This window comes from Podarcis tiliguerta (genome assembly GCF_965153285.1).
Source record: "Podarcis tiliguerta genome assembly, chromosome: 1".
Classification (NCBI taxonomy): domain Eukaryota; kingdom Metazoa; phylum Chordata; class Lepidosauria; order Squamata; family Lacertidae; genus Podarcis; species Podarcis tiliguerta.
The window spans coordinates 74,126,962-74,154,308 of NC_139534.1; the positions used below are offsets into that span (position 1 = coordinate 74,126,962).

The following is a 27,347-nucleotide window of genomic DNA, read 5'->3' on the forward strand; positions in this document are numbered from 1 at the left end:
AGTTAAATGAGCAAGACCACTGGAAAATTGTTTTAATACACACAGATTAGAAAACATAAAACTGTTTGGATGGAAAATAAGAAAGGAATTAAAGGAATCGAGTAGCAATTAGAAGCCAATGTTTATGTTATGTCACATCAACTTGTGCTGTATTATATCAAACTCTAAAGTGATGCCAAAATTCAAAGCAGGAAGGAAAAGCCACTCTTTTGTGTTGCTTGGGGCTAAGCTTGCATTCTCAAATCCAGATTCCAGTGTAAATCTTAACTGTGACTTCAGCTCATTCTACTACGAAAAGGAGTGGGGAAATAGTAGCATTTATAGTAACATTCACCCAGTCTTGAAGTTCTCACATTTAGGAGAAGTCTTTTTGGGCTGGATAGATGCCTTACACTGCTGTTGGTTGTAATCAGCCACAGCTTTACTCCCAGGTGAATTCAGGTGAGTTTGCTCAATGCCCCATCACAGCAGCGGTGTGTCAAGGAGAGCAGGGTGGCAGTGGTGCCTTCTTGGTGGAGGCACTACAATTATCGGGGTGGGGGTAAGGAAGATAAGGAGGCAGTGAGGTCAGGGGAGATTCGGGTTGGCATCATCATTTTCCTGCACATTCACATATACTTTTAGGATGTCACTATGCCACCAACACAGAGGTCCTCCAATTTTGCTGTTGTCTTGTTCCATCCGTCCTGATGAATGCAACATCTCCTCTGTTGAGAAGGCACTGCTACTTCTGCCGCTGCTCTGTCCCCATCCTTCCACCCCCCATCATGCACTGCTGCTATTCCATCTGGCTGAAAAAGACTGGGAGATGGCGAGCAATGCCATTCCACTGGCTCTGCTGAGAAACCAGCTCCTTTTGGCTCCTCCTCGCCCTCTAACTTTAAGAATCGGTGCTGTTGTTTGCTTGTTTTCCTCTTCCTATATCATCCCAAAGCCATTTTGACTTTGGTGTCATGCCATTTAGATTGATTTTATGGCGAAAGAGCAGGGCAAAAATGCTTTAAAACAATAAATGAAATAAACAGAGGAAGTGCAGCAGCAGTACTCAGTGGATCACAACGGGTTTTCATCTTTCTTTTGAGTGAAGCTGAGCCAAAATGCACCCTCTGCTTTAATTTCAGTGATTTTTCAGGGAGGGAAACTGAGGCCTTCCCAGAAGTGTTCTCTCGGTGGCTGACAGAGTGTCAACAAGAGGTTGTGTGTTGGGGGCCACCAGGGGGCGCATTGGAAGATGGCCGACAATAACATCTCTCCGACCCACACGAGGTAATTATGGGAAGTATGCAGCCTTCCTTGCCCCCCAAGGGGATGGAGGGGACTGCCTTGCCAGCGGTGTCCATAATTCACCCCTGGGTTCGAAAGAAGGGGGTGTGGACACTTGGCACAAGCCCTTGAGTGAAATTGGCTCTTCCTGACGCTATCTCCAATCAGCACACTGGTTCGCATTAGCTCGAAATATATAATTGGAAACTTATAATTGGAAAGAAGCTAATGCACATACATCAAGTGAAGATTGGGAGTAAAGACTGCTGAATAATGTGATCTCTGTGAGTGGAGCAACGGGCGGGACAATAAATCAAGTGAAGAATCATCATCAAAAGACTGGTATGTTGGAGTTAAACGGAACGAGGGGGGGAGGAAAAACTTTTCTTTTTTTGCCTTATGTGAGTACCAATAATCCTCCCCTCTAGAGAGACGAAACATTGTCATTACTAATCACAAGCAGGAGACTAAGAACTGTGTGGGAAATATTTATTGACTAAAGAAAGGACTGGTGGATGGAAGGAAAGTTCTATGACGCAGTTATAAATGGAATTTCGTGAAGACAGGTTTGCCTAAGGAGGACGAGAGCACGAGAGGGAGGAGGATCATGGTCATTGGAATGCGAATGTATGGTTATCGGAACGTGATCTTGACCTGGAAGAACCCTCTGAATTATAGATTGGCAAGCCTGTGAATCAGCGGACAGGGGACAGACTGTGGGAATGTTTCTAACGGAGGTGTGGAAATGGTGTCTGTCCTTTATGTGATATGACTTTTGGAGAGTGTAAAACCCACACAGGAGATGTTTGTCTTTCACCCGCTTGTGAAGATTATCAGAGATAATAAAGAAAGGAATATATGATAACAACAAGAAGATGAAGAAAATAATAAAAAGACTATCTGGACAGAACTGGATAGAACTGTTTAATCAAAGCAGCAGCAGGAGTGGTGTTTGGTCCCCTTTCGGAGCTTGGAGTATGGGTACTCCCAACAAAAATTTTAAAAATCTGGCTGTATAATTTGGAATTGATGTGATTTGGAATTAATGTGATTTGATTGGCCTGTTAATAAAAATTATATTAAAAAACAAACAAACAAGAGGTTGTGTGTGTGGCCAATTTACAAAAGGCAGAACCCAGAAGGGGGATTGGATAGCGCTCTTTTTATGACAGAACCTCTGGCTGTGGGATGCCTCCATTATGCTGCATGAAGAAGTCCAGAGCCGCTGATATGGAGGTGGCTGCCTGCCTTTTTAGAAGTAATGGAGAAGGAGACCAGTTGGCAGTCCAGCCAGGAATCTCCAAGCACATTACCATAGTAATGTCATAGACCCACCCCCTGCCGGGAGTATCAGTTGTTATTTGCTAGTCTGTCCATAAAAGGCTAGCTCTTCAATTCTGATACATGTTGGGGGGGGGGGCACTGCAAATCAGGCCTTAAAGCTAAACCAGGAGGACCACTCAGAAAACATTGGCATGTAGTGGACTAGCAATGACATCATCTGGATGGCTCTGTTTATAAAAAAACAGAGTGAACAAGGGATTGCAATTCTGGACCAATATTGGTCAACAGGGCTAGAACAAAAACAACCAGAGTCAGTACAACAAAAACAATTCACCCTAATTCTTCTAAGTCCACTTCAGTAAGAAGAGCAAGGCACTCAGTTTCATCCAGCAAAGAAGCATTAATATGAACTGGGCTTAAAAGAATGCCAGCATCACTGATGCAATAGTGAACTAGTTGAAGTGGGAAACATGGAAGAAAAGTTTCCAGTTCTGTAAGTCACAGGAATTCCATTACGTGGTAGCATAGCCAAATGGGAGACCAATGCAAGACATACATTTTTCACTGTCATACTTTCAGTATGGTTTGCAGTCACTCTGTGCTTGTTTATTGTTACTATTTTAAAAGAAAAGTAGTATCAGTTTGCCTTTCAGATAATCTTTTGGGACTTATTAGAAGATAAAATGTGTTGCTCTCCATGTAGCAGGCAAATGGGAAACCCACATATTTCTATTGTAAAAACCTGATAACTGGTGGTGGTGGTTGATACTGTTGTCATCAACACCATTTTTAGCCTGTCTTTCTGTCTGTAAGAAGTTTAGAATAATAATAAACAGTAAACTCTCGATAGCCAACACAAGAAAAATCAACATTTATTTTTTGAAAAACCCACCCAAATCAATAAAAAGTATAAAAGATACAGCCAGATGAAAGCAGTGAACAGCACCCTTCAAAAGCCTGCTGAAACAAAACAGCTTTGCTTACAGACCAGCAGTGATATAACCATGTGGACTTAAATGGGGAGCATATTCCACAAAGTAGACACCATTGCCAGAAAGCCCCCTGCCCATTCTGGGTTCTTTGGCAACATCATTGGCAAAGCATAAACTTTCAGATGGGCTCCAATACTTGTTGCAAATTCTTCACCACTTCTGCCCGGTCATCCTAGTTGCTTCCTTGCCCGTAAATCTCTGGGAAAAATAGGAAGTTTGGCCAGGCTGTTGTCAGGAGGAAAGGCCGTTTACATGATGTTATGTTAACCACTCACGTCAACCTTGTTTTAACAGCGGAGCAAGAGCTAAGACAGCCAGGAATTCCCTGAGAACACTGGAAACCTAGTGGATCCGTTGAAGGCTACCCCACACCTGCTCAGGCTGCAAGTCCCTAGTAGTCAAACTTTCAAGGGTTACTTTCTGCTCAGAACATTCTTTCGCAAAATCCGGAGCCTTGACATCACCACATCCCAGTCTGCATAAGCCCCTTCAAGGTGACGGGATATCTCTGTTCCTGCTTCGTAACTCTGCCGACCGTGAAGTAAACGCCAGTTGTCAAACACTACTATTTCACCTATAAATATGACGAAGGGTGCGTTTTAGAATACAATTAGTAGTAAACATGTATAGAGTTTTTGAAAATGTGATAGACCAGGAGAAGTGAGAGACCAGGAGAAGCCCGGCCCAAGACATTTTGGCACCTGAGGTGAACCACAAAATGGTGCCTCCCTCTCTACCTGGGAAACAAGGGTGAGGGAAGATCTACATCAGGAACCGGGGGGCGGGGAGGAGGATATATATCTACATTGGGGTCTGCTGCCCCTGTGGATTCTGCCACCTGAAGCGGTTACCTCATGAGTGGGTCAATCCTGCTCATAGCTGACAATGTTTTGTGTTAGTGAAGCCCCATCAAGGCATTTTTTTAAATGGATGTGGCAATGCATATATAAATAATACAAATTTATTGGTTTTTATTGCACTAGCCAAATAACATCCAAAGAAGGAAAAGGGGAACACACACACACACACACACACACACACATATCGCTACATAGCTAGAGAGGAATGACAATAAAGTTTTGAGCAGACCCAAGAGTAGGAATGTTGGAGAAATTCAGTGCAGTTTACATTTTTAAGGTGAATTTTCCCATTTCATGAAAAAAAAAAAAAGCAAATTGGGGAAAAAATCTCTCTTTCAAAATTCACGCCTAACCTATTTTTGGTATTCAATTCTCTCATCAAAAGAATGTGTACAAAATTGTATATATTGCGGAAAATGACATAAAAATGCAAGAGAAATTCCTTGCAAAAAATGTACGTAAGTCAAAATTGCATGCAATGTGTATATTAGGAGAAATATGCACTAAAATGCTGGTGAATTCATTTTTTAAAATTGCAACCTATTGAGGAAATGCAATGAACTGTATTTAAGACTTAAAAAAAAATGGGAAACTGAGAGAAACCACAACTGGCAGATTCTTCACTCCTCCATAAGAAAATTGCTATTCTTGCTACTGAAAGCATTTTGGCTTATTATGCAGTTACTTTCCTTACCTGGTTTCATTTTGTAGATGCATTTATTATCCTTGCTGTTTAATAAATCAACATAGTCCTTGAGAGCAGCATAAAATGGTTTTACTTTCTCAGCAGGTATATCAAATACTGTGTCTCTGGTTGCATTGTTGAAGTTGATACGAACCACTTCACCTTTCTCATCCACACTGTTGAGATATATACATAGGGAGAAAAATGTGCTGTCCTGAAACTATTTCAACAGGTTTGGTGTAAGAAAACATAATTTGTATGTTATTTGAAATTGTTTCATCTAATAAGGCTCCCTTAGCAGCAGTTCTTCACTACCATGCAGTGCTTTACTAAGGGTTATGGTAACAAAAAGCAGAATTAAAGATAAATTTCTCTCCCCCCCCCCCCCCGCAACTCTCCCCACCAAAGTGTATTACAACTTAATACATCTAATAGTACAGCCTTTTTTTTTTTGAAAAAGCTGTTGTTGTTTTTCTTGTCCACAAGATGGCAAGCTCACATTTTGTTACTGAAATGGTGCAAAATGATAACTGTTGCCTGTAATTCAAGATTAAACAGCTAGGCAGTGCCATCAGTACAGGATGATATTGGTACGGTATAATCAGATGCTTCTTTGTTACTTACTCTATAATTTTTTGTTTGGACTGCATGGAGAAATCACAGTAATCAACTCCAATATCTGTGAAGTCCACGTAGGTGGAGCTCAGGATTTTGAAGGCTTGAGGGTTTTGCTCCTTAAGCTTGTTTGCTACATGAAATCCATCCACAACTTCACTTTCTCCCCCAGTAGAAGTCTGTTTTATACAATGGAGTAACTGGATCTGTAACAAATTAATGCCACGTTATAACAGGCACCAATCTAGAAATGTCCCCTTTCATAGTCATCAGTTTATTGTTGTGGACTACATTTTTATTTTAAAAAATCATTTCAACTCTGAATTAGCTTTGCTTTTACCTATTGCAAACACAACCTAGGCCTTCAGGATGGGCTGGACTAGATTTTTTTTAAACTGAAAAAGGTTCTGACTCAGTACAGCTTTACTCCTGTTTTCTACCAGTATTGCTCCACTGGCAAATGGTTATAATACTTAAAATGAAATCTGGATCAGGCCTAGATCATCCATCATATGCACAGATAAGTATATGCCATCACTTTATCTCTCTTTCCTGGCAGGAGAGATGCCATTTCAGTGCAAACACAAAAACAAAAACAAAGCTGGCTAATAAGGGCCTGCTGATCAATAGCCATTATACAGCTGCTTGATTCGATTTTTGCAATTGCTCCTGAAAAATGTGGGGGCAATTGTATTCAGGTAGTTGCAATTACTCTAATTAAAACTAAGACACTGGGTATGTTTATGGTGCAAAAATTATGTGGAGCTTTATTAAAGACTCTTAAGTCTAATCATACCGTAAAACATTGGGTTAAGTGAATATAAAACTGCCTAAGCACTGATTTCTGCTCACTTGATGTTCCTACAGGTATGACTACTAATCACCTTTATCTGCAAGACTATGGAAGGAAATCAGTGCTGTCTGCCCATGACTGTGGCAGTAGCAGTAAGTAGTAGGACTGACTAATGACTGTGTGTGTCAGCTATCATGCCTTCAATCCTTTCAAACCAGCAGGGATAGAACCCAGACCTGTCCAAATTTGGAGCTTTCCTGGAGTCCCCATTATTTACTAAAGTGGGGCATGGTATAGGAGGAAGGGGTCCAGAGGTAACAGAGCCTCTGTTTGGTTAAGCCATGGAAAATGGAGTTCCATTTAGGTACTACTGTGAGAATACACAGCAGCATCCCGCGACATGGGAAAAGTAGAGCTATGTTTTCCATTGTTCCTAGTGGCCATGCTCACTACTGCTTTCCTTGTGGCAAGGAGTTCCATGGGCGTGCTTTCCTCAAGAACTGCCCTTTGCTCTCGAGATATTGTGACTCAGCCTTTTGGGCAGAACTTGCTGATCCAGAGACTCTAAGTCAAGAAGGTTTTTAAAAATATATTTTCCTCCTTCTGAGCCCACCCCAGTGTAATCACCTTCTGTAAATTCTTCTCCAGTTCTGACTTCACACTCAGCTTGTACTTTATTTCTCCTCCAGCTGCCAGTTTCTTTCATCCCTCCTCCCTATTCCTTTTACATTCACTTCTTCCCCCTATAACTGCTTTCCTTTCTTACCTCTTTCCTTTTGATACCCAGTTTATTGATTTATAACATAATTATTTTACTAATACCAATGAATGGTTAATATCTATTACATTACGTCACTTTCTAATTTCCTTCAGCACTTTCTCAGGCCCTTTCTTTCTCCTCAGAGGAGGGAGACCTCCCTTCCTCCCCTCCCTCCCAACTAGCTTTACTCAGTATGCAAGGAGTTCCTGGTGCTGGCATTGGCTCAGCCAAAAAGCCAAAGTACAGCAGAACAGTACAGCAAGTACAGCAAGTGAGGAGGCACTGGGCAGGATGTGGCACTGAGGCCCACCTTGCAGCAGCCCAAGGTTCACTGGTGAGTCTCAGCCCACCATCCGAAAAAGACTGTTGTGAAGGTGGGGTGGGAGAAAACAATATTTTTGGAGTCACTTTTTCCTACTCTTTGCAAAACATTTTGGCAACGTTTCAGATAGCATCGTAAAATTAGGCAGACTGAGAGAGCGTGTAGATGGCAGATTGCTTCCAAAAATGAAAAAAAAAGACCAAACAAAACACCATTTCTGTTTCCTAAAAGTATTTCTGAATTGAAAAAAGATTGTGGCTAACATCATATGGCAGTGTGTGATTCTTGGCACATGAGACAGTGAGCTAAGCTTCTCACATGAGGGATACCCCTCTGTTTCCACGCCATACCCGCTTGTACAGCATTGAAATGAATTTTCAAGGTAGCGCAGTGAAAGATCTGGCACCTCTTTAGAAGCACATGATGCTGGCCTGCTCCATTCATTAATAACATGATTGCTACAAATCGTCTGAGGGCCTTGAGCAAAAGTTTCCGACAGCATCTGTGGTCTGCACATTAATCTCCCGCCTGTGCTAATGCAGACAGAAAGGCAGAGCTTTTGTCACCATGTCATAAGTTCAGTAGGTTATTCAAGCACTGGACAGACATGTTTTTTCCATGTTCTCCACTGAAATGCCTTTGCTTCTCGACAAATGGATGCTTTCTTGTGGGCAAGGGAATTTGAAGGCTGTCCTGCACATTTCTCAAAGCTACAGGTGAATGCCGAGTAGCCTTTGATTTAGGAGAGTTGCTTTGTCTACATGAGCCTTCCATAACCTGGTGCCGTCCAGATGTTTTGGAGTTTAACTCTCTTTTTTATATATATAATTTTTTTTAAATTAATTTTAACATATTAATTAGAATACATACAACCAAACTTCACTTCTTATACAATCTTTTTGGACTTCCATCAGCACCTCTGATGATCCACCATTCTTATCACATCTTCTACATTTCTTAAATTCATATTGGAGTTTAACTCTCATCAGATCCCCTGGGGGACACCAGGTTGTGAAAGATTGGTCTACACCAGTGTTTCCCAAACTTGGGTCTCCAGCTGTTTTTGGACTACAGCTCAAATCATCCCTAGCTTGCATGACCAGTGATCAGGGATGATGGGAATTGTAATAAAAACAGTTGGAAACCCAAGTTTGGGGAACACTGGTCTCTACACAGAGAACTTAATGGAATTAGTATAAGCTCCACCAGAAGGTGTATTCACGCTTTTCAATTTGCACTTCTGCAGACTTATTGGCAATCAACAGGGGATTATAAGACTCTGTTGGATGCTGATTGTATGCAGTTGGCATGTGGCTGTAGGACCTGGTTAAGGTCACATGAGACCACTTTAAAGATCTCTCACTTTTTCCTAGTGGGAAAGCGGTGTTCAGTGATGTAGGTGCTTGTTCCTCTGAAAACTTCTCTGAAAACGGTCACAGAGCTCCATCTTCTTCTCAATCCTGTTCCAACATAGATACAGGACTACTGGCTTAGACCATATGAAGATTCAGCTGTTGAAAAGATCTTGTAGTTGTTGCTATTGTGCAATTAATACTGTCCTCATTTTATTTACAGATGTCTCCCCATCTCTCGCAGTTTGTAAGATCTACCACCCACTATGGCATCAAAACACCAATAATACAAAGCTGAATAATATATTTTTTTAGAATCTAAACTTCTGTTTTCTGAGGTTCTCATGGGTAGCCAACATAGTGACCTCCAGATGCTGGTGGACTACAGTTTTCATAAGCCCAGCAAAAATGGCCAATGCTCAGGGATGATAAGAGTTTTAGTCCCTCAACATCTGGGGGCCTCATGCTGTCTCCCCCTCTTGTAGATTGTTGAGACCCAACTGAAGCTGAATCCAGAAAGAATAACATAATGGGTGACAGGTTGTATGACGAACTGGTGGGATGGAATAGCATCTGGAAATAAACTTTGGTCACTGAGAATAAGGGAGCAGCAGCTTGATCAATAGCTAAGTGATCTTTTCAACAACTAAATTCTGCCTGAGCTTACAAGATAATGATAGGTAGAAAAGTAAATAAAAACATGGACAAACACAGGTTTCAGATAAGATGGTTTTCTCCTTGCCTCACTAGACAGCAACACTGCATGTAGGAACATTGCTTCCTCTTACCCCAGGTGGAAACTGAAGAACAGGGTAATCAGTATGAAAACTCAGCTTCTCAGTTGTGTAAGCCACATTGTTCGCGTCCGCTTTGTCTTGAACTTGCCATGTGGGCCTTTATAATGAACAAGAAAGAAAAAACAGAGTGGTTGGAGAAAAATGTAATAATCTACCTGTAAATCTGGCCACTTCAAAAAATTGGCGGGTCATAAAATGTGAGTCATCATTTTTATGAGATGACTATTTTAGAACAACCAGGACGAGAGGGGAAAGGGTTAAAGCTCTCTTCCCTGCTAGCTATAATCTTGATAATTACCACTTCCCCAGCAGCTCCCATTTGCTTTTACGCATTTAATGTCATGGTTAGAAGAGACATTCCTCAGTCTCTCTTGCATAGAAGGGAATACTTTTTAACATCACACTTGTCGATATGCTGTTTCTGGAAGTACTTATAAATTCATTTTCATTAAGCAGTTAAAACTGTTTGATCAATCTAATCAATTGATTGTCTAAACACCAAAGCTCTAAGCATTATAAGCGCTCACTTGGAGTGTCTAGATGCCCTGCATTTTTCAGTGAAATTTAAGTTTTGATATTGCTTGGGACATCAAAGGGCTTCTTTACAAAACTTGCCTTTCAAGATAAAACAAATGCGCCAATCATAAATATTGAGCTATATACACATCTCATTCGTTCCACTTCGAAGTTAAGAGCAGGCTGCACAACTAATGCTCCCTATTTCCCTCTGCATTTCCCAAGATTAATGAACTAACATGAACAAGGAAGAGCGCCTTTGCTGGCAACAGGGACAGATTATACAGGGTGAAATGGTTGAAATACAAGGGAACATAGAAGACAACAACACATTGCAATGCAGCCAAAATATGAAGCAGAGACCAAGACTGAAAACCACATTCTCTGGTTCAAATAAACTTTGGGTGGTGGAATCCCGTCAATATCAAAAGCATAATACATAGATCAGACATTATTTAGGAAGTGCCTGTCAATATATGCAACCCATGTCGTAGCTCATGAAAATAATTTAAAAGGAAATATTTAACATATATTTGGTGTAGAACCAATATTCAAGACATTGCCCACTGAAAACTGAGAATGTTTATTTTATATCACACCTCAACTAAATATTTATCTGTTGTTATGTGTTCAAGGATTTGAGTCAGACCTAAAATCTGCAAGCAGAAATTCTAGAAAGATGTGAATGGTAGTCACAAGACTATTTAAATGTCATGGGGAATGCCATATGATTGTATGGTACATTATGTACTCAAGAGAGTGTGAGCTCAATTCTGAAATATGACAACCTCAACCACATTTCCACCCTGCTCAATTTGTATTATGTCATCTGGGCTTGATGGTATGTTTGGCCTCTTTAATTAAAAAGGCTCCAAAACAATTCACTGGTTCCCAAGAAATTTAACCCTTGTGACTTGGTTGCTTCTGAGGAAAGCTATTTAAAGAGGGTGATAGCTTTCTTTTCTTTTGTTTAATCTGCTTGCATCCCGTGCGATTAATGCACTGGAACATTACACCCATGCTGGGGGATGCAAAATCAAATGCAGCCCAGTACAAACTTGGAAGACTAACAGAGGAAGCTGTAACTAAGAGGCAAGGAACCCAAAGTAAAGATGCTTGAAGAAAAGAGGAATGAAGTAATGGAGGATACAGGAGTTGAAGGAAGAGGTTGGAGAACCCAAGGAGAAAGGAAAACTCCATATTAGAGGGCTGAATAATGCTGGTTCGTGGTGGGTGAAACACCAAGATGTAAATATGGGGGTATTTTCTTCCAAGGCAGTTGCTTTTTCTGTACCCTAATGCTACTTATCTTGGGTGCTGTAAGTGAGGATCATTTAAAGTCATCTAGTAGTGTTGTGTTAGGCATCATATGATCGATATCTCTCTCTCTCTCTCTCTCTCTCTCTCTCTCTCTCTCTCTTTCTCTCTCTTTCTCTTTGTGAGCAACAGATGACAATGATTATTTTTCTATCTTACAGGAGTAGCTCCAACAAGAAGGTACATGAATGCATCACTTATTGTACTTTCACCCTCTTCTGCACAGAATCAACTGGCTCTCAAGATGACCAATGACAAAGTGCAATATATAATGTGTCCCATATGTTAAAAAAAATACAAATAACAGAAAGACCCACAGATATGCTTTGTTTATTGCCCTATTTGTATCATTGTTTACTACCTTTTATATATGCTTTCAGAATACATCATAGTTTATTTTTGTATCTGTGAGTCTGTTTTTTCTTGTCTAAAGATGATCAGCCAGATCTTCCTTGCAAGTATGATTTATTGTATAGCAACTTGTTTTGATTTTTGAAATTTAGGAACCCAAATCTTGGGTTTTGCTTAAGCATGCTATCAAACACAGGTCTTCAACTGATGTTGGCCTGAAAAAAGGTGAATTGCAACAGGAGCACTGCCACTGTGCAAAAGTTGTCCACGGGTCTGCTAGGCTATAAAGGCAACATTTCACAGTTTGGCTTCTATCTCTGTCCCTTTTCTTTGGCGCAGAGGGGCAAAGTCATCTCCAAGAACCAGCTTTTATTATTCACACAGGCCTCTGATTTCATCATGTGTCTGGGACTCAAGTTCTCTGGCCTAACAATTACTTGTATCTAAAGTGCTTGTAAAATTTAACTACAATTCCACGGATCGGGAGGGTATGTTTTAAAATAATTCTTTAATTTCCCCCCTTTGACTTTTTTAATTTTTTAAAAAGACAGTTCATTTGATCCACGTTGAAATTTGGCTGTGCTAAACTTTCCCTTTCTACAAATTTGCCAGCCTAATTAAATATGCAATTTATAGATTAGCAACTGCACAGTGGATTGTTGTTTTTGTTTAGTCATTTAGTCATGTCCGACTCTTCGTGGCCCCATGGACCAGAACACGCCAGGCACTTCTGTCTTTCACTGCCTCCCGCAGTTTAGTCAAACTCATGTTTGTAGCTTCGAGAACACTGTCCAACCATCTCGTCCTCTGTCGTCCCCTTCTCCTTGTGCCCTCCATCTTTCCCAGCATCAGGGTCTCTTCCATATAAGAGTGCCATAGAAGAGTGCATATCCATTGTAAATGTTTGTTTAGTGGGCCACTGGGATTAATTATCTGTTCTTTTTTTCATACATTCTGGAAATGGCAACATCCCAAATTTTATTTGTTGTTGTCAGTGACCAGATAATTTCAGCTGAGCAAGACGAAGGTTTTGTTTTCCTTTAGTCATTCTCTTAGTACTTGGCTGAAACTTTTACTTCCTCTCTCTTCATTAGCAAGCGACGGACTAATGAGAGAGGAGGATCTCCTCCACTATTCTCAGCATCAGAGTTGGATGGCCCTATTTCCTCCATCCACACCATACTATGCTTAGCCAACCCTGAATACACCAGTACAGTATTCATGTGGCCTTGTACAAAAACATTATCGGGGGAAGCAAATCATTGCTGCTTCTGGAAGGAATGTGACTCTTCTAGCCAAGCCTTAGGAGTATTTTTCTTTCTTCTGTTTATTTTAAATAGCTTCATCCATAGAAGGGAGAGACATTTGTTGTTTATCACACTGTTAACTGTCAAAAGGAGATGCTAAAAATAAAAGAGATGTTTAGCTGGAATTGTTATTATCCAAGAGGCGAAAAACATGAAAGGTATTCTTTGGCTCCCTCTCCCCGATGTTCTGGATTTTGTGTCTAAAATAGTAAAATCTTTAACTAACAGAAATGGCAAAATTACAGATGGTAACATTCAAATGTGGCATGCCTTTTCTCCCCTGCTTCCCCCCACCCCATTTACAAGTCATCAGAGAGAATCAATCATCAGAACTGTAGATATTAATGATGCTGGTACAAGCGATTGTGTTGCAACAGGATTTGCCTTAGGATTTGCGCAACTTTTAATGCAAGCGTAACTCTGCGATCATCATCATCTGAGGTCCTTCTTCATGTACCTACTCCACAAAAGGGCTGGAGGGTGGCAACCTGAGAATGGGGCTTTGCGGCAGTGGCTCCTCGTTTGTAGACTGCTTTCCTCAGGGAGGATGGTTTGACGCCTTTCTTATCTATCTGACAAGGGCCTGTAGATTGGCAAAAAGTAGACCATGACAACTGAATAGGCTAGGGCAGCTGCAGAGAACCTATCGCCTTCCAGGTATTACTGAACTACAACTCAAATCCTCCTGGGTCACTGGCCATGGTAACTGTGGCAGATGGGAACTGCAGTTCAGCAACATTTGAAGGGCCAAATGTTCCCCATTCCTGGCCTAGGGTCAGAAGGCCAAATGGTTGAGACTGTTAGGGATCCACAAGTCTGAATTATGAATGTCTAAATGATAACATTTTCATGCCAATCACTTTCTAGTGTGACAGAGAGCTTTCAGCTTAGGACAGTGTTTCACAAACTTTTCTCTCTGGGCCATTTTCAGAATAAAAATTTGCTCATGACCACCGAATTTCTTGATAAGTTATAGATTGGAAAACAAAAATAAGTAACTTCTAGCAGTGCTTGATTTATATCATGGAACACAGCTATGTTAGAATATGATCATGGGACATCCCGAAAGTATAAATTCAGCTACATGAATTATCTGCAAACTATAATTATACATGTGCCTCTTACATGTGTACCTTAAGTATGTATACAAACTCAATGAGAGGTGTGAGCTTGCTTTTGCCAGGTAATCTCATTTATATTAGGTCTAATTTGAGTCAAAATCTCATCTCCTCACCAATAAAAAGAAGCCTTTCTCTTTTCTGATCTTTCATATTTGTCAAAATTGAAAATCCCTGATCATAACAATACAACATGAAGAACTATAGAAGAATAGCCAATGCTATTGAAGAGAGGCATGGATACTTTCTGGTTGTATATACACATAAAAAACATTACTATACTATACTATACTATACTATACTATACCACACTGAAATGTTTAAATGTTTCTTTGATTGTCCATGAATCTTCCTGCCAACTAATTGCACTAGTTGCTGGTTCAGTTCAGGACCAGGCCCCATTTAAAGCACTGTGCTGAACTTTAAAGCCCTAAACAGTTTGGGACCAGGTTACCTGAAGAACACATTTACCTGCTCTCTAAGTTCAATCTTCAAGGCCCTGCTTGTATGTCCCCACTTGGGTAAGTGCAATCAGGTTGGTAGGCAAAAGGGACAGGACCTTTCTCAGTGGTGTCCCCAGGACTGTGAGACTATATTTCAGCTGAAATTTGTAATGCCTTATCTTTGCAGGCCTTTAAATGGGCTCCTAAACTAAGGTTACCAGACATCCCCATTTCCCGGGGACAGTCCCTGAATTTACAAATCAGTCCCCTGACAAAATCCTATCATTCCTACTGAAGTTGAAAGGTGTCCCCGGATTCACTGAAAAAAAATTTGGTAACCTTACGGCCTAAACGGCCTTCTCTTAAATAAGGATTTCATTGGTTTGCTGCATAAATTTCCCTGAATTTCTGGAACTGCTATAAATTTGTGTAATTTTATCATTCTAACCGGGTTGAACGTTTTGTGATTAGATGATAGAATGGGGAAAAACAGTACGCAACAGAAACTAGGATGCAAAACCTTGCATTTTCATAATCTCTGTAAAGTATCTTGGTAGAATCTTGTACCACTGATTCTATCACTATGGAGAAAAATTAATGCAAACTCATTCTGTGCCAGTGTATTGTATACTTGAAACAACTGGCTGGAAAGCTTTTGCACCACATAAATTTATCTGGCTGCATAACTATCACTAATGCAAAGAAAATGCTGAATTGATAGTAAAAGAATAAATTAATATCTCTCTACTCCCACCCCTGGAGGGATGTCAAGCAGCAATATGGGTCATAAATTTGACAAGAGCAAGCATATGTAAAAGCTTTAACTTACCCATAAAATGTGAGGCGAAGGAACCCAATACGTTGCCCAAGTTTAAGCAGCTCTCCCTGTCTGCTGGCAGCTCCCGTTAAGAGCACGATCCCTGTCCTTTTAAGGGTGACCAGCCACTTGTATGCACTTTCATCACTGTGCAAGACCTCTTCAAAGGCCAGAGTTGGCAGCTGCAGATCAGAACCCCAGTATTGACGTTCTGTAGAAGCCATATTAAGAAAAGGGAATACACAAAGAAGTATTAATGATTATTACATTGTTAATGAGAAGTACTACTAATAAGTACTAATTAATGAGAAGTATTAATAAGATCTACTTATTTCAGCGTTACAAACTGGAGTCTATCATCAGGACACACAGAGCTGAACAACTCCACTTAAAAGAGGACTCTTTCATACCCTCACAGTGCCATTGTAGCATTTTGTTAGCCTTACATGAAAACAATGCAGCCAATTTTTTTTGTACGGCTTCTGAAGGGCATCTGCATCTGCCAAAGGGGAAAACGTTCCTCATTGTTAATGTATAGGGGATACTAAGTTCAAAAAGTAACCCCTGGGACATTTCCCAGGAAAGGACTTTGCTCTTTTACAGTGTGTACAGAATGCTGCCTATTGTATAAACAGACACAAGCTTTAAAAGCAATTCTAACAAGCCATTTGCCTCTTGCGTTATGAACCCACCCAACTAAAACCTAGCCAGTCTAGCTGAAGATATTTTTTCTTTGTGTGCACAGCACTCCAAATCTGTCTTGTCTCAGATGTTTGCAAGTTGAAGGTTTTCAAGCACTAAGTTAAGAGGCAAGATGCTCCAGGTTCAGCCACTGTTACTGGAGCACGGAGAATGCAGGGGCTCAAAGAGCCTGTCTTCATGCTCTGCCTATATGCACCCCAAAGCATCTGAATTGTCACTGTTGCAGACAGGATGCTGGATTAAAAATGGACCCTTCACCTGATCAGGAAATGCTCTTTCTATGCTCACATGGAGCAAAACCCATGCACTTTCCCAGGGTTATTATTATTGTCTACTTTAATTTAACTATTATGGCTGCATGTGATGCATGTGATGATTCAAGATTTCCCCTGGAATTCTTGGTTTACCATCAGATGGTCCAAAACTGCTACTGGATCATGAATGGAAGAAAAGAGCCTTTACTGCAACTATCTATACAGCAGTAGCATAATGCAAGCAAAGATACACAGACCCAACAGAAGCAAACAAGCTAAATATGAGCACAATGTGTGTGGGTGTGCCAGCACATAAGTACATACAGACCATCCAAATGACTTGACTTCATTGGAAATTTTCCTCTATAATAAATTCAGATAGCCAAGGAAACTTGCTAAGCATCCTTTGCCAATTACTTGATTGCTAAGCAGTTAGATTATGACAGGGGGAACATATTTCCTACTGCTCTTCAGGAGAAATGAAGGACAAATTAAGACATGGCAGGGCAGTTATAGTTGCTTTAGTCACACATTGGGTGAAGATTAAGCCATTCTCCATTTACAGAGAAATCAAAGCACATGGACTCTCCCCACTCCCGTTGTGCAGTCTCCTCATGGTTTGTCAAGCCCAAACACCTCTTCTCTGATACCAGAACTGATCTTGATTGGGAGGAAAAGGCTTGCATGGCAGACTGGAGGGGAAGTATGAGGTGAGCGATTCACTCCCCTGACTTGCACTCCCACCTCCTTATTTATACATGAATGTTATATTCCATCCATCTGTCTGGGTTTCCCCAGCCACTCTGGGCTATTTCCAACAAAAATTAAAAATACATTAAAACATCAGTCATTAAAAACTTCCCTAAACAGGGCTGCCTTCAGATGTCTTCTAAAGGATGGGAGGGCCTTCCACAGGGCAGGCGCCACTACCAAGAAGGCCCTCTGCCTGGTTCCCTGTAACTTCGCTTCTCAGAGTGAGGGAACCTCCTGAAGGCCCTCAGCGCTGGACCTCAATGTCCAGGGAGGATGATGGGGGTGGAGATGCTCCTTCAGGTATACTGGGCTGAGGTTGTTTAGGGATTAAAAGGTCAGCACCAGCACTCTGAATTGTGCTTGGAAATGTACTGGGAGCCAATGTAGGTCTTTCAAGACCATTTAATTTAACTATTATGGCTGTCCCCAGAGCAAATGCTGATTGGCCCAGGATCCCCCACGCACATGGAAAAGTTCTATGAGCATACATCAGAATGCATATAGACCTCTCTTTTGCAATTACTGAATATGTATCAGGCGGGGAGTGTGGCACATAACCAGGCTTATGAACACTTGCCCTGTCATATCGTGCAAAATAATAAGGATGAAAATGGTGTCTTCTGCTTCTTGTAAAAGTAAAAAAAAATTTATTGAGTTAAACTAGTTGAAGCAGATGAAAGACTAAGGAAAAGGAAATTAATTAAAACAACCCCACTATTCATGGAAATTTCCCAAAGGATCATCTCAGAGCTGGTCACTGAAAAGATGATCCACAATGAAAAAAATGTGTTTCAAGGATGTAGGAAACTACTCTGGATTATTAAGAAAGAAAAGAAAAAACCCTTAAATGACTGTCACTTTTGAAATAGCTATTCCAAGCTGCCATGTGGAAAAGCTAATGGAAGGCTCTAAGAACCATCTGCTTAAAATTGCTTAAAAGTAGAACCTTTCTAACCACAAAATTAATAATTATCCCCTGGTAAAAAGCAGAGTTTGCACTGCACATACGAACACCTTGTGGAATATTATCTGCTTGTTATCATCACTCTCCTCTTGCCAAGCCAAATAAGATTAAATAATTAAGGATATTCTGTGAGTTCCTTCAACTAAACAACAAGGAAAGACATCATTTAACATTCCAACTGCTACTGAGAAGTTACAGTTTGTGAGAACTCAGAGTGGTGGTTCGTAACCTACTGTGAATGGCTCCTCCCACTCCTTACTCCAGCTCCTACCCCTTGTTCTGGGGCAGGGGCGCCAACTTGAATAAAATATGGGAAGGGGCAGGTAAGGCCTGCCCTGCACAATCAATCGCAAGATGTGGTGCACACATACCATTTGAATGGCAAAATCCATCAACTTGGGTAGGAGGGCTCAAATATTTTATGGGGGGGGGGCCAAAGGGACCTTGGCCCCTAGGAGTTGACTCCTAAGCTCTGGGGGCAAGGGACCTTCTCTCAGCCCTTTGCCTGCCCTGGGATCTTACCCAAACTCAGACCCAACAGCCCTCAATGCACTCAAACCACCTCCTTGCAACTTCAATCCAGTTCTCTGCCCTGCTTGCATGTTCAGAAGACAACCTACAGACAAGTGGAAAATCCACAGCCTAACTACGTGGCTGGACCTTTTCTGCAGAACATTCCTAAATCTACAAATGCTGTGGCAGAAGAAAATGGTCTCCAGTTCAATTATTAAACGTAGCTATTAAATCCAAGTTCTGTTTGGGAAAACAGACCAGCAGCAATAACTCTGCAGGCGTTGTTCGAGCCCACCATAAACTTAAAAGTGGTGGGTACTCAAGATTTTAAAGTTAACTTGGTTATTTATTTCACATGCTGTTTCTTGTGGCAGGTATGCATCTCAGTGTAGTCAGCAAAAGCTGCCCCGAGCAGACGACTGCAAGTAGTAAGAACAATTTTCTCCATTTGCAAGGTTTGCACTTTCCAACCACAGCTAGCATGTCTGATTCCTCTGGCTTAAGCCTGTTAGAGGGAGAGTCCAAGAAACACAACGCACACATCCTAATGTAAACCATCCACACAAACCATCTTTCTATCTGACTTTGTGTTTCTAAGAAGCTGCGGCATGACTGACAAGTTGCTGATTTCCCCCCAAAATATTCCTAAAATGAAGAAAACACAGTGTGGTCCTTGAGGAGAAATGTAATCACACCTTATTAAATTCCTTAGCAAATCTGCTCCAACACACATTTTGCTTAGTGCTGGACTCAATAAACCGTGGTTGCTTCATTATAAACAAAGAATGGCTCTTCATGAGGGGAACAGAAAGTTGCTTCACAGATTAAGCCACTCTGACAGTAATAATTAAATTACAAAGCAAATCCAATAAAAGATAAATGTGTTTGCCTGATGCATAAGTACTGTGAAAATTGATGGGTTCCACTGTATGCTTTATTTTCCAGTTTTTCTTGTCTTCCCTTATTTATTTGATTTGGCTCCTGAGGTCCCAGGAGCAGAACCCCATTCAGTGGGATGCTTCCGCTGGTGGGACGGGAAATTATTTTCATAGATTCCACCTTCTCCCTACAGTTTCTGGAAGATTTACTCCAGAGCACTTGAGGACCCTCCAGAAGAGCATGTGTGGCTACAGGGAAAAGAGGAATGAGTGAAAATCACCTCCTTTCTCCTTCCATGAGATGGAGTCTTAGCTGGATCAAAGTCTCTTCCACAAAGCCATTGCAACAAGGAGAGTTGGTTAGGCTTAGATCTGTAGTCCTCTCCACTACTGACAAGGGGGCATCCCAATACCTTTTGTGGCCTGAGGCGAAGGACAAGATGGCCTCTTCTTCTAATCCATGTACGGAAGCTGACAACTGGTAGCTGAATATTACTTTAACACCGACAACAGGTTAGCTTCCATTCTCTGCACCCGAAGGTAGCAGGCTAGTTTAGAGATGGCAGGCCTGGCCATATGGCACAGACAGCTCCGTCTTTCAACACCTCACCTTACTACTACTATTACCACCACCACTCTTGGGTAAAGTTGTATTCATTTGCTAGGCCATTCTTTGTTTGCAAGCGCTCTACAAAATGAAAAATTACTACCTGGAAATGAGGGAAGAAGTGGTTACATCATTATGTCCATTATGACATTTCTAACACTCACGTATTATTGCTTAGAATGTTTCTATAAAAGGGGGCATAGTTTTCTTGACTGGTGACTGAAAGGCTTCCACACTGAGCACTGACTGTGATATACCAGGCTTTGTTCACTCATTTTTAACAGGGAATCTGCATGTGTTTCTCTTCCATTTTTCCAGACTTCAGAAAATCCAACTTCATTTTTTAACCCTATGATCCCAAGTGTTGATGACCTTTTGCACTGTCATTCTGGCCTGTATTGATTCCTCTGGCCATTTGCTTCTCAGTTAACTGTTTTTCCTCTTGACGAACCTTTAATCATTCCTTTTCGAAATAGCATTATTTTTGTATCTGCTTCAGATACTGCTGTATTTTTGTATTTTCTGCCCCACCCCCAATGGCAGTGCAGGCATAACCATCACAGAAAGCACATTGAAAGAAGATTGTACAACAAAATTATATCATCCCCTCCAAAAAAGCAACAACAGTTGGGGCTGGAGAAAGGGGACTGTCCATTTGGCTGCAAAGTGTTAGAAGTCAGGAAACAGACTTACAATTCCACTTCCAGATTAAAGCAGAACAGTGATGACTGGAGGCTGCTAAATGGGTGCACATCTTGAACAAACATCAACAACAATAAAAATCATAATAGTTGAATCTGCAGCTATTTTTCAACAGCAGAGAAGAATAAAAAACGCAGCTCACATAAACATCCATTGTAGCTAGCCTAAACAAAATGTCTCAACAGCATGCCTCAATGGGCCAAGCGCTTCAAAATCTGGCAAATGACAAATGTTAACCAATTCCATAGATACAGGCTGAATGCAACAGAAAGTCTTGATAGCACCTGAGTGGCTGACAGGGTTCATAGAAACATAAGAATTCTGCAGATATTCTTCTAGAGAATGGAAATTCACCATCCAGCATGGAAAGCGTTAAAGATGATTATCTTTCAGATTTACAAACACTTTTATTGAAAATAACTCAGCAAATACCAGGTCAAAGCAGTATGTACAACATGCCTTTCCCTAAAATGTTGAAATAACTGGCTGTCCAAAAGAATAGCTTTGTCCCGCAGAACACTATATGAGATGTAACAATAAAGTGTTTTCTAAAATGCTTAAGTGCTGGAAAAACAGCATTTGTGCCTAGCTATGCACCATTCTGCCATAGGGCTTTTCTAAATGACAGACTGGATTTGACTTTATCCTTCAAACTGTTGCCAAATCATTAATATTTATAAAGTTTATTATCTGCAATGAAATTAAAGAATTTACAAAAAATGAAGTCCTTATGTATGTATATGCATAGTTAATAAATACATTTGAAAGGTAATAAATAAATATATAACTTTACACTAAATGTAAACTAACAGATAAACATATCATTATACGCACATTACGATATATCCTCAATAAAGTGTATGGCTTTAATGAATCCTGTGTTATACTGTTTCAATATTGAATAAATAAGCTTCATTTTTCAATAAACTTTTTGTCTTTTTGTCTTCCTTCTCTTATCCAGTTTCACCATATAAAGCATATCTCATACTCTAATCAGCCACAAGTCAATAGATGGTGAAGCAGAGTATTTAAACAGATGCCAAATTAAAAGGGCATTCCGTCTTCTGTCGCCAAGAAAGATTTCTGGAATATGGTTTGCATTCGCAAAGAAACACACAATTAGCTTTGTTCTGCAGATTTGCATAACAAGTGGAAAATAGTGTCACATAAATATGCAGTCACCACTTATTATTGTTCTGATAATTTTTGTTTCTGTTAACTTATGAAGCATCTAATGACTGGCATTGTATACCACCCAAGGGCTGTGTCAACTCAGCTTACACTTTGCTTTTTAATTCCCACCCCCCAAAAGATTGCTATTCTAATCCTGATTATTACCCTCTCCCATACTCAAACAGACCTGTCTATCCATCAGCCTGTGGAATTTGATCTCAACAATTTTCCTTCCTTCAATGAAGAGAGAACATTATTCCATTAAAAAAAAAAAAAATCAAGAGTAGCTGCAGCTTGAAAATCTATTAAGCAGCAGCTCTAAACAGGGACTGTGTTCCATGCCAGCGTTCCCTGCTGGTAAACCACCCCATTCACATTATTCATTATTCTACCATTTCATCATGGTACATATATTGTTTCCACTACTTAACCACAATCAGTAGAATTTCCACGTTGCTACTGTAGCACAGGGTTGAAGGTTACAAATTGTGGCAATGGAGTTGCTCAGAAATGCTAAAAAGACAGGCCAGGAATGCTCTGACAAGCTTACTTCTCACATCCAAAGCAGCCTTCAAATTGTTGCAGTGGGGAGAAACCTGCTTATTTTTCATACAATTTGCAGGAAACTTTAATAGCTTAGATTTCAGAAGGAAGTCCAATAGTGCTCATTCATGCCTTCAAAATTATTTTTTTTACCACTGCTGATGAAAAACAGATCTATGTGCTATGAAGAAAAGGAACACACACTTTCCAGGAGACTGCATGGACCATAGACTTATCAATGAGCTATAACCGCTTTTCACATTTCTCAAGAATGTGTCATTCATTAGATGGACTGATAATATCAAGGTTTTCCCCTCTGGACACTATCAGCTTGATATTGATTGAAGTAGACATGCAAAGACTAGCATATTAAGCAGAAAAACTCTTTTACCCAGTAGTCTAACCATTAAAAAAAGAGAATGTATTGGGAGTTTTTCATATGAGGAGTGCATTCAGACATTTGATTCTCCCACTCTATTATCTTTTTAGATGCCTTTACATTGTCCGAGTATCATATGTATGCAGTTCAGACGGTATAGACACAATATACTGTAACTTTCTTTCTATGTTTATGTAAGCGGACAAAATTCAGTGTTGTAAGGCTGGAGAGGAAGGGCCCCGTGACTCCCAAGAGACAAGAAGTGTTTAGTTCTCTCCATCTTACAAGAAAAAAAAAATCTCCCTTGAACTACATAATTCAAGCTTCCATCTGTGTATAAAGTCAGAGCAAAATTCCAAAAAGCTGATCCCTTTCAGCAACGATTTCCTTTCCTGGAACTCATTTCAAGAACATTGTGCTAATGCACAGGCTAACAGAGGCAGTTTATATTATTCAATTAAAACATTTATGAGCAGTTTTCTTCATCTCTTTCAGGAGAAATCCAGATTTCTGAATGGTGAACAGCTCTGCCTGGGGAACAAAATAGCTCCTGTGTTATGTATTTTCTCTGAGTCCTCCCCACCCCCATCTTTTGAGGATTGAGCAAAACAAGAATGCAGAACTGCCTCCAAATAACAGCATGGGATCTGTTTACTAATTGGAGCATAATTCTGCGTAATGTGTGTGCACGCTGCCCAGAGCAGCAGCCTTGCACTTTTCTGAGAAATTTGCTTATTTCCAGTACTAACACTATTTTATGTAGTCTGCCTAGAGGTTTTCGTTGATTAAGTGATATATAAATCGTGTTACATTCATATAATGATGACATCCTAGCCAACTCTCTGTGTATAATAAAGTGCACAATGCAGTCCCTTGGTTAAATCCTAGATGAAAAAGATAGGAGGAATGATCAAGTTAGATAAAATATGTGACGCCCTTTATCACTGATATATAAAATTCTGTTGTTATTAAAAATGGATTCCAGATCAATTGAGAATGGGGTTCCCTTAGTGCATTTACTACAGAAATGGTACGACTCTCTACCTGATAGAAATAATTCTTCCTGCATTTTTGCTCTTGCTTGTTCAGAAAAACATCTCTTCTTCAACCATTCAGCCTCAAATTCACTGGTGTGGTCATCTGGCCATACAATGCATACCTTAGTCCACAAAACAGAAAGAGACATACATTGAAAGCAGACCAGAATAATCCAAGAAGCATTTTATTTGCTTTGCTGTTTTTTCTTCTTTGTTTTGTTGGATTGGACTTCTAACTCATAATGAAAGCAACTGGCATGTGGTCTTGTTATGTGTGTGCAATCCTACACATGTTTAATTGGAAGGTGGTTCCATTAATTTAGCAGGCCTTTCTCCCTAGTACGTGTGTTTAGGATTGCGGCCTAATAACCTCTTTCACTCTGAAGAGTTTGTATAGTGCAATGCTATGCATGCTTATTCAAAACTAAGTCCCACTGTGTTCAGTGAGGCTTATTCCTAGGTAAAGGTAAAGGTACCCCTGCCCGTACGGGCCAGTCTTGACAGACTCTAGGGTTGTGCACCCATCTCACTCAAGAGGCCGGGGCCCAGCGCTGTTCGGAGACACTTCCGGGCCACGTGGCCAGCGTGACATTGCTGCTCTGGCGAGCCAGAGCCGCACACGGAAACGCCGTTTACCTTCCCGCTAGTAAGCGGTCCCTATTTATCTACTTGCACCCGGGAGTGCTTTCCAACTGCTAGGTTGGCAGGCGCTGGGACCGAACAACGGGAGCGCACCCTGCCGCGGGGATTCAAACCGCCAACCTTTCGATCGGCAAACCCTAGGCGCTGAGGCTTTTACCCACAGCGCCACCCGCGTCCCAGGTAAGCAGCATTAAATCACTGCAACAAAATGGTTCTACATATGGAGATTAATATATTATATGAAAACAGCTTCTCTCTCTCTCTCTCTCTCTCTCTCTCTCTCTCTCTCTCATATACACACACACACACATTACCTTTTTCTCCCTCTGTGCCAAAGTGACATTCTTGGCCCCAACATTGACATCCAGATTTTCAAGAAGCAGTTTGCGTGCTTTAGCAGAGTGCAGGAAGCACTCGGGGCACTGGCAATTGTCTCGCAGCCACACAGAAGGGTAAAGGCTCTTGCTCCCATCTTCCCAGTGGACACAGATAAACTGATTTGCCTCCAGAGCTTCCACTTTATGGATGGCTGCACTCGTGTTGAAGGCCTGAGCCGTCTGCGCTGTCCCCGGCATTGAATGCTGCCAAGGCCTCCTGCTCAGGGAGAAATGTTTTTGATGGCTGTGCTTGCCGTTTTGTGCTTGCAGCAGAGTTCGAGAACAGTCTTGGTGGACTTTGGTTCTTAACAAGTATTTAGCGATTGAAGTCCACATCTTTCCTTTTCCTTGTTTGATCTTCAGTACAGAAATGCCTTTTCACCCTGTGAAATCTCTCTCCAGGTCAGTGCTGTAAGAATAAAGCATACTGATGAAAGGCAAGAAGGAAGAAAAGGGATTCTGTTCAAAAGAATGTTACTTCTGGTCCCTGTCACCCTTTCATTCTGGCACATAATGTCTCCATTTCCCCCAACCCCCTTGAAGTTCTGATCAAGTGGTTTTTTTTTGGGGGGGGGGAAAGAAAAAAGTTTTAGCTTTGTACTGTATGCCTCAAAATTTGGACCCCAATACAAAAAGTCTGACAGAACCATGGTTTTGGAGAGCAGCAGATGTTGCAATCCCAAACAATTTTAAAGGAAATATTATTGGCTGTTCCAAAAGAGATAACTTGCACCCATTGGATCCTCTCCATGCCCATAATATTGGATCAGCTGACACATCTGGCAAGTGTGGGTCCCTCAACGATCTGTTGCAACCACTTTTCTCTCACAGATCTACAGATACTGCATTTGAACCTTAGAAAACGAGGCTCTGTTTATAGTGGGTGAGATTCAACTATTGAGCCATGTCAGCCAAAGCCCTATTCTAGGACTTCCACTTGCACAATGGGCTTTCTTTCCTCTCTTCCTCCTGTGCCCCTGAAATTGTCTTAGGGCGTGGGGTGGAGAGAACTCATGGGGAGTAACACACAGGGGTAAGAGAAGGGAGATAATCTGAAATGTTTGCGCTGATTGATCAATATAGGCTTAGTACAACAATGAATTCCTCCTATTGCTGCTCAGAGGAATTCTTAACCAGCAACACATTTGTCTATAGGTGCTTTCACTCCTAACACCATTACGTAAGTTAAATTTACCCACTTGCAAAGCCACAATTAATAGTGCTTCTGTGAGCTTACAGATACACAGACAGATTCATTTTTGAGATGCGAAAGCGATCCAATTTCATGAAGCATCATCCAAGTGCTTGTGGCCAGGGTCACGGTGAACATGCCATTTGAGCCATCCCTTATGACAGCCTCTGCTGACCTCCATCTGCAGAAGGCTACAACTCCCAACAGCTCCAGCCAGCACAGCTGGAGTCTACAACAGCTGGAGGGGAACCAGGTTGGCGCAGACTGCCTTATGAAATGGTTTAAAAGCACGGATTCGCTCAAGAAGTGGTCACAATTGACTTTATATATTCATTTATTTCATCTCATTTATGAATCACTTCCCATGAAACATCCCAAAGTGATTAGCAACAAAAACGTCAACAATAAAACACACACATCAAAACAATTCCAATTCCAATTCAGATGCAGACTGGGATAAGAAGGTCTACTTATGTTTTTCCTTGCAACACCACAACGTAACCACATTCTATATTATTATAGTGTATTACAATTATACTACTATTATTATACTCAATATATTAAGCATCCAGAAAACAATCCCCTTGTACACATGTCCTTCCATATGGATGAACAGGTAGTCAAAACATGCACACATAGACACTCTATTCCTCCCTTTCATATGCACATAGACAAGGACCATGCAGATGCACACATGAATAAAGGATGCTCTCATCCTCAATTTGGCAGCAGCTGCAGCTGCTGCTGCCTACTTCAGGCGCCTGTGGCTGGCAGTCGGTAGGTTGGAGCAAGGGAAGGAGCTGACCATCTGGGCACCTCCTTGCTTTTTTCAATAGAGTAGCCCAGGCTAGGACACAACAAACATACATGGCATGCAGCAGCACAGAGCTACACACATCACTGCTGCTTCAGAGACTCCCCTGACAAAAACAATAGCAATACCTATATTGAGGGGGGAAATGAATGGAAAACAGGGCAAGGAAACCAACTTTCACTCCTCTCACCCTACAACTGGGGGATTGCCGTGGCAGCAGCAAAA

At 41.0% G+C, this 27,347-nt stretch overlaps 1 protein-coding gene across 2 annotated transcripts in view; it reads right to left on the reverse strand.

The window, feature by feature from the left end:
* Positions 1 to 3,399: 3,399 nt before the first annotated feature.
* The window catches only part of BBOX1 (gamma-butyrobetaine hydroxylase 1), a 36,460-nt gene continuing 12,512 nt past the window's right edge, over positions 3,400 to 27,347 (reverse strand). For both annotated transcript variants that reach the window (XM_083435884.1, XM_083435885.1), the window contains exons 2-8: positions 25,054 to 25,525; positions 24,105 to 24,219; positions 15,605 to 15,803; positions 9,715 to 9,820; positions 5,709 to 5,905; positions 5,094 to 5,260; positions 3,400 to 4,113 (exon numbers count right to left, since the gene is read on the reverse strand). In XM_083435884.1, the coding sequence (XP_083292010.1) occupies positions 3,953 to 4,113; positions 5,094 to 5,260; positions 5,709 to 5,905; positions 9,715 to 9,820; positions 15,605 to 15,803; positions 24,105 to 24,219; positions 25,054 to 25,452 (1,344 nt within the window). In that variant the 5' untranslated portion in view covers positions 25,453 to 25,525 and the 3' untranslated portion in view covers positions 3,400 to 3,952. The remainder of the gene's footprint in view (positions 4,114 to 5,093; positions 5,261 to 5,708; positions 5,906 to 9,714; positions 9,821 to 15,604; positions 15,804 to 24,104; positions 24,220 to 25,053; positions 25,526 to 27,347) is intronic.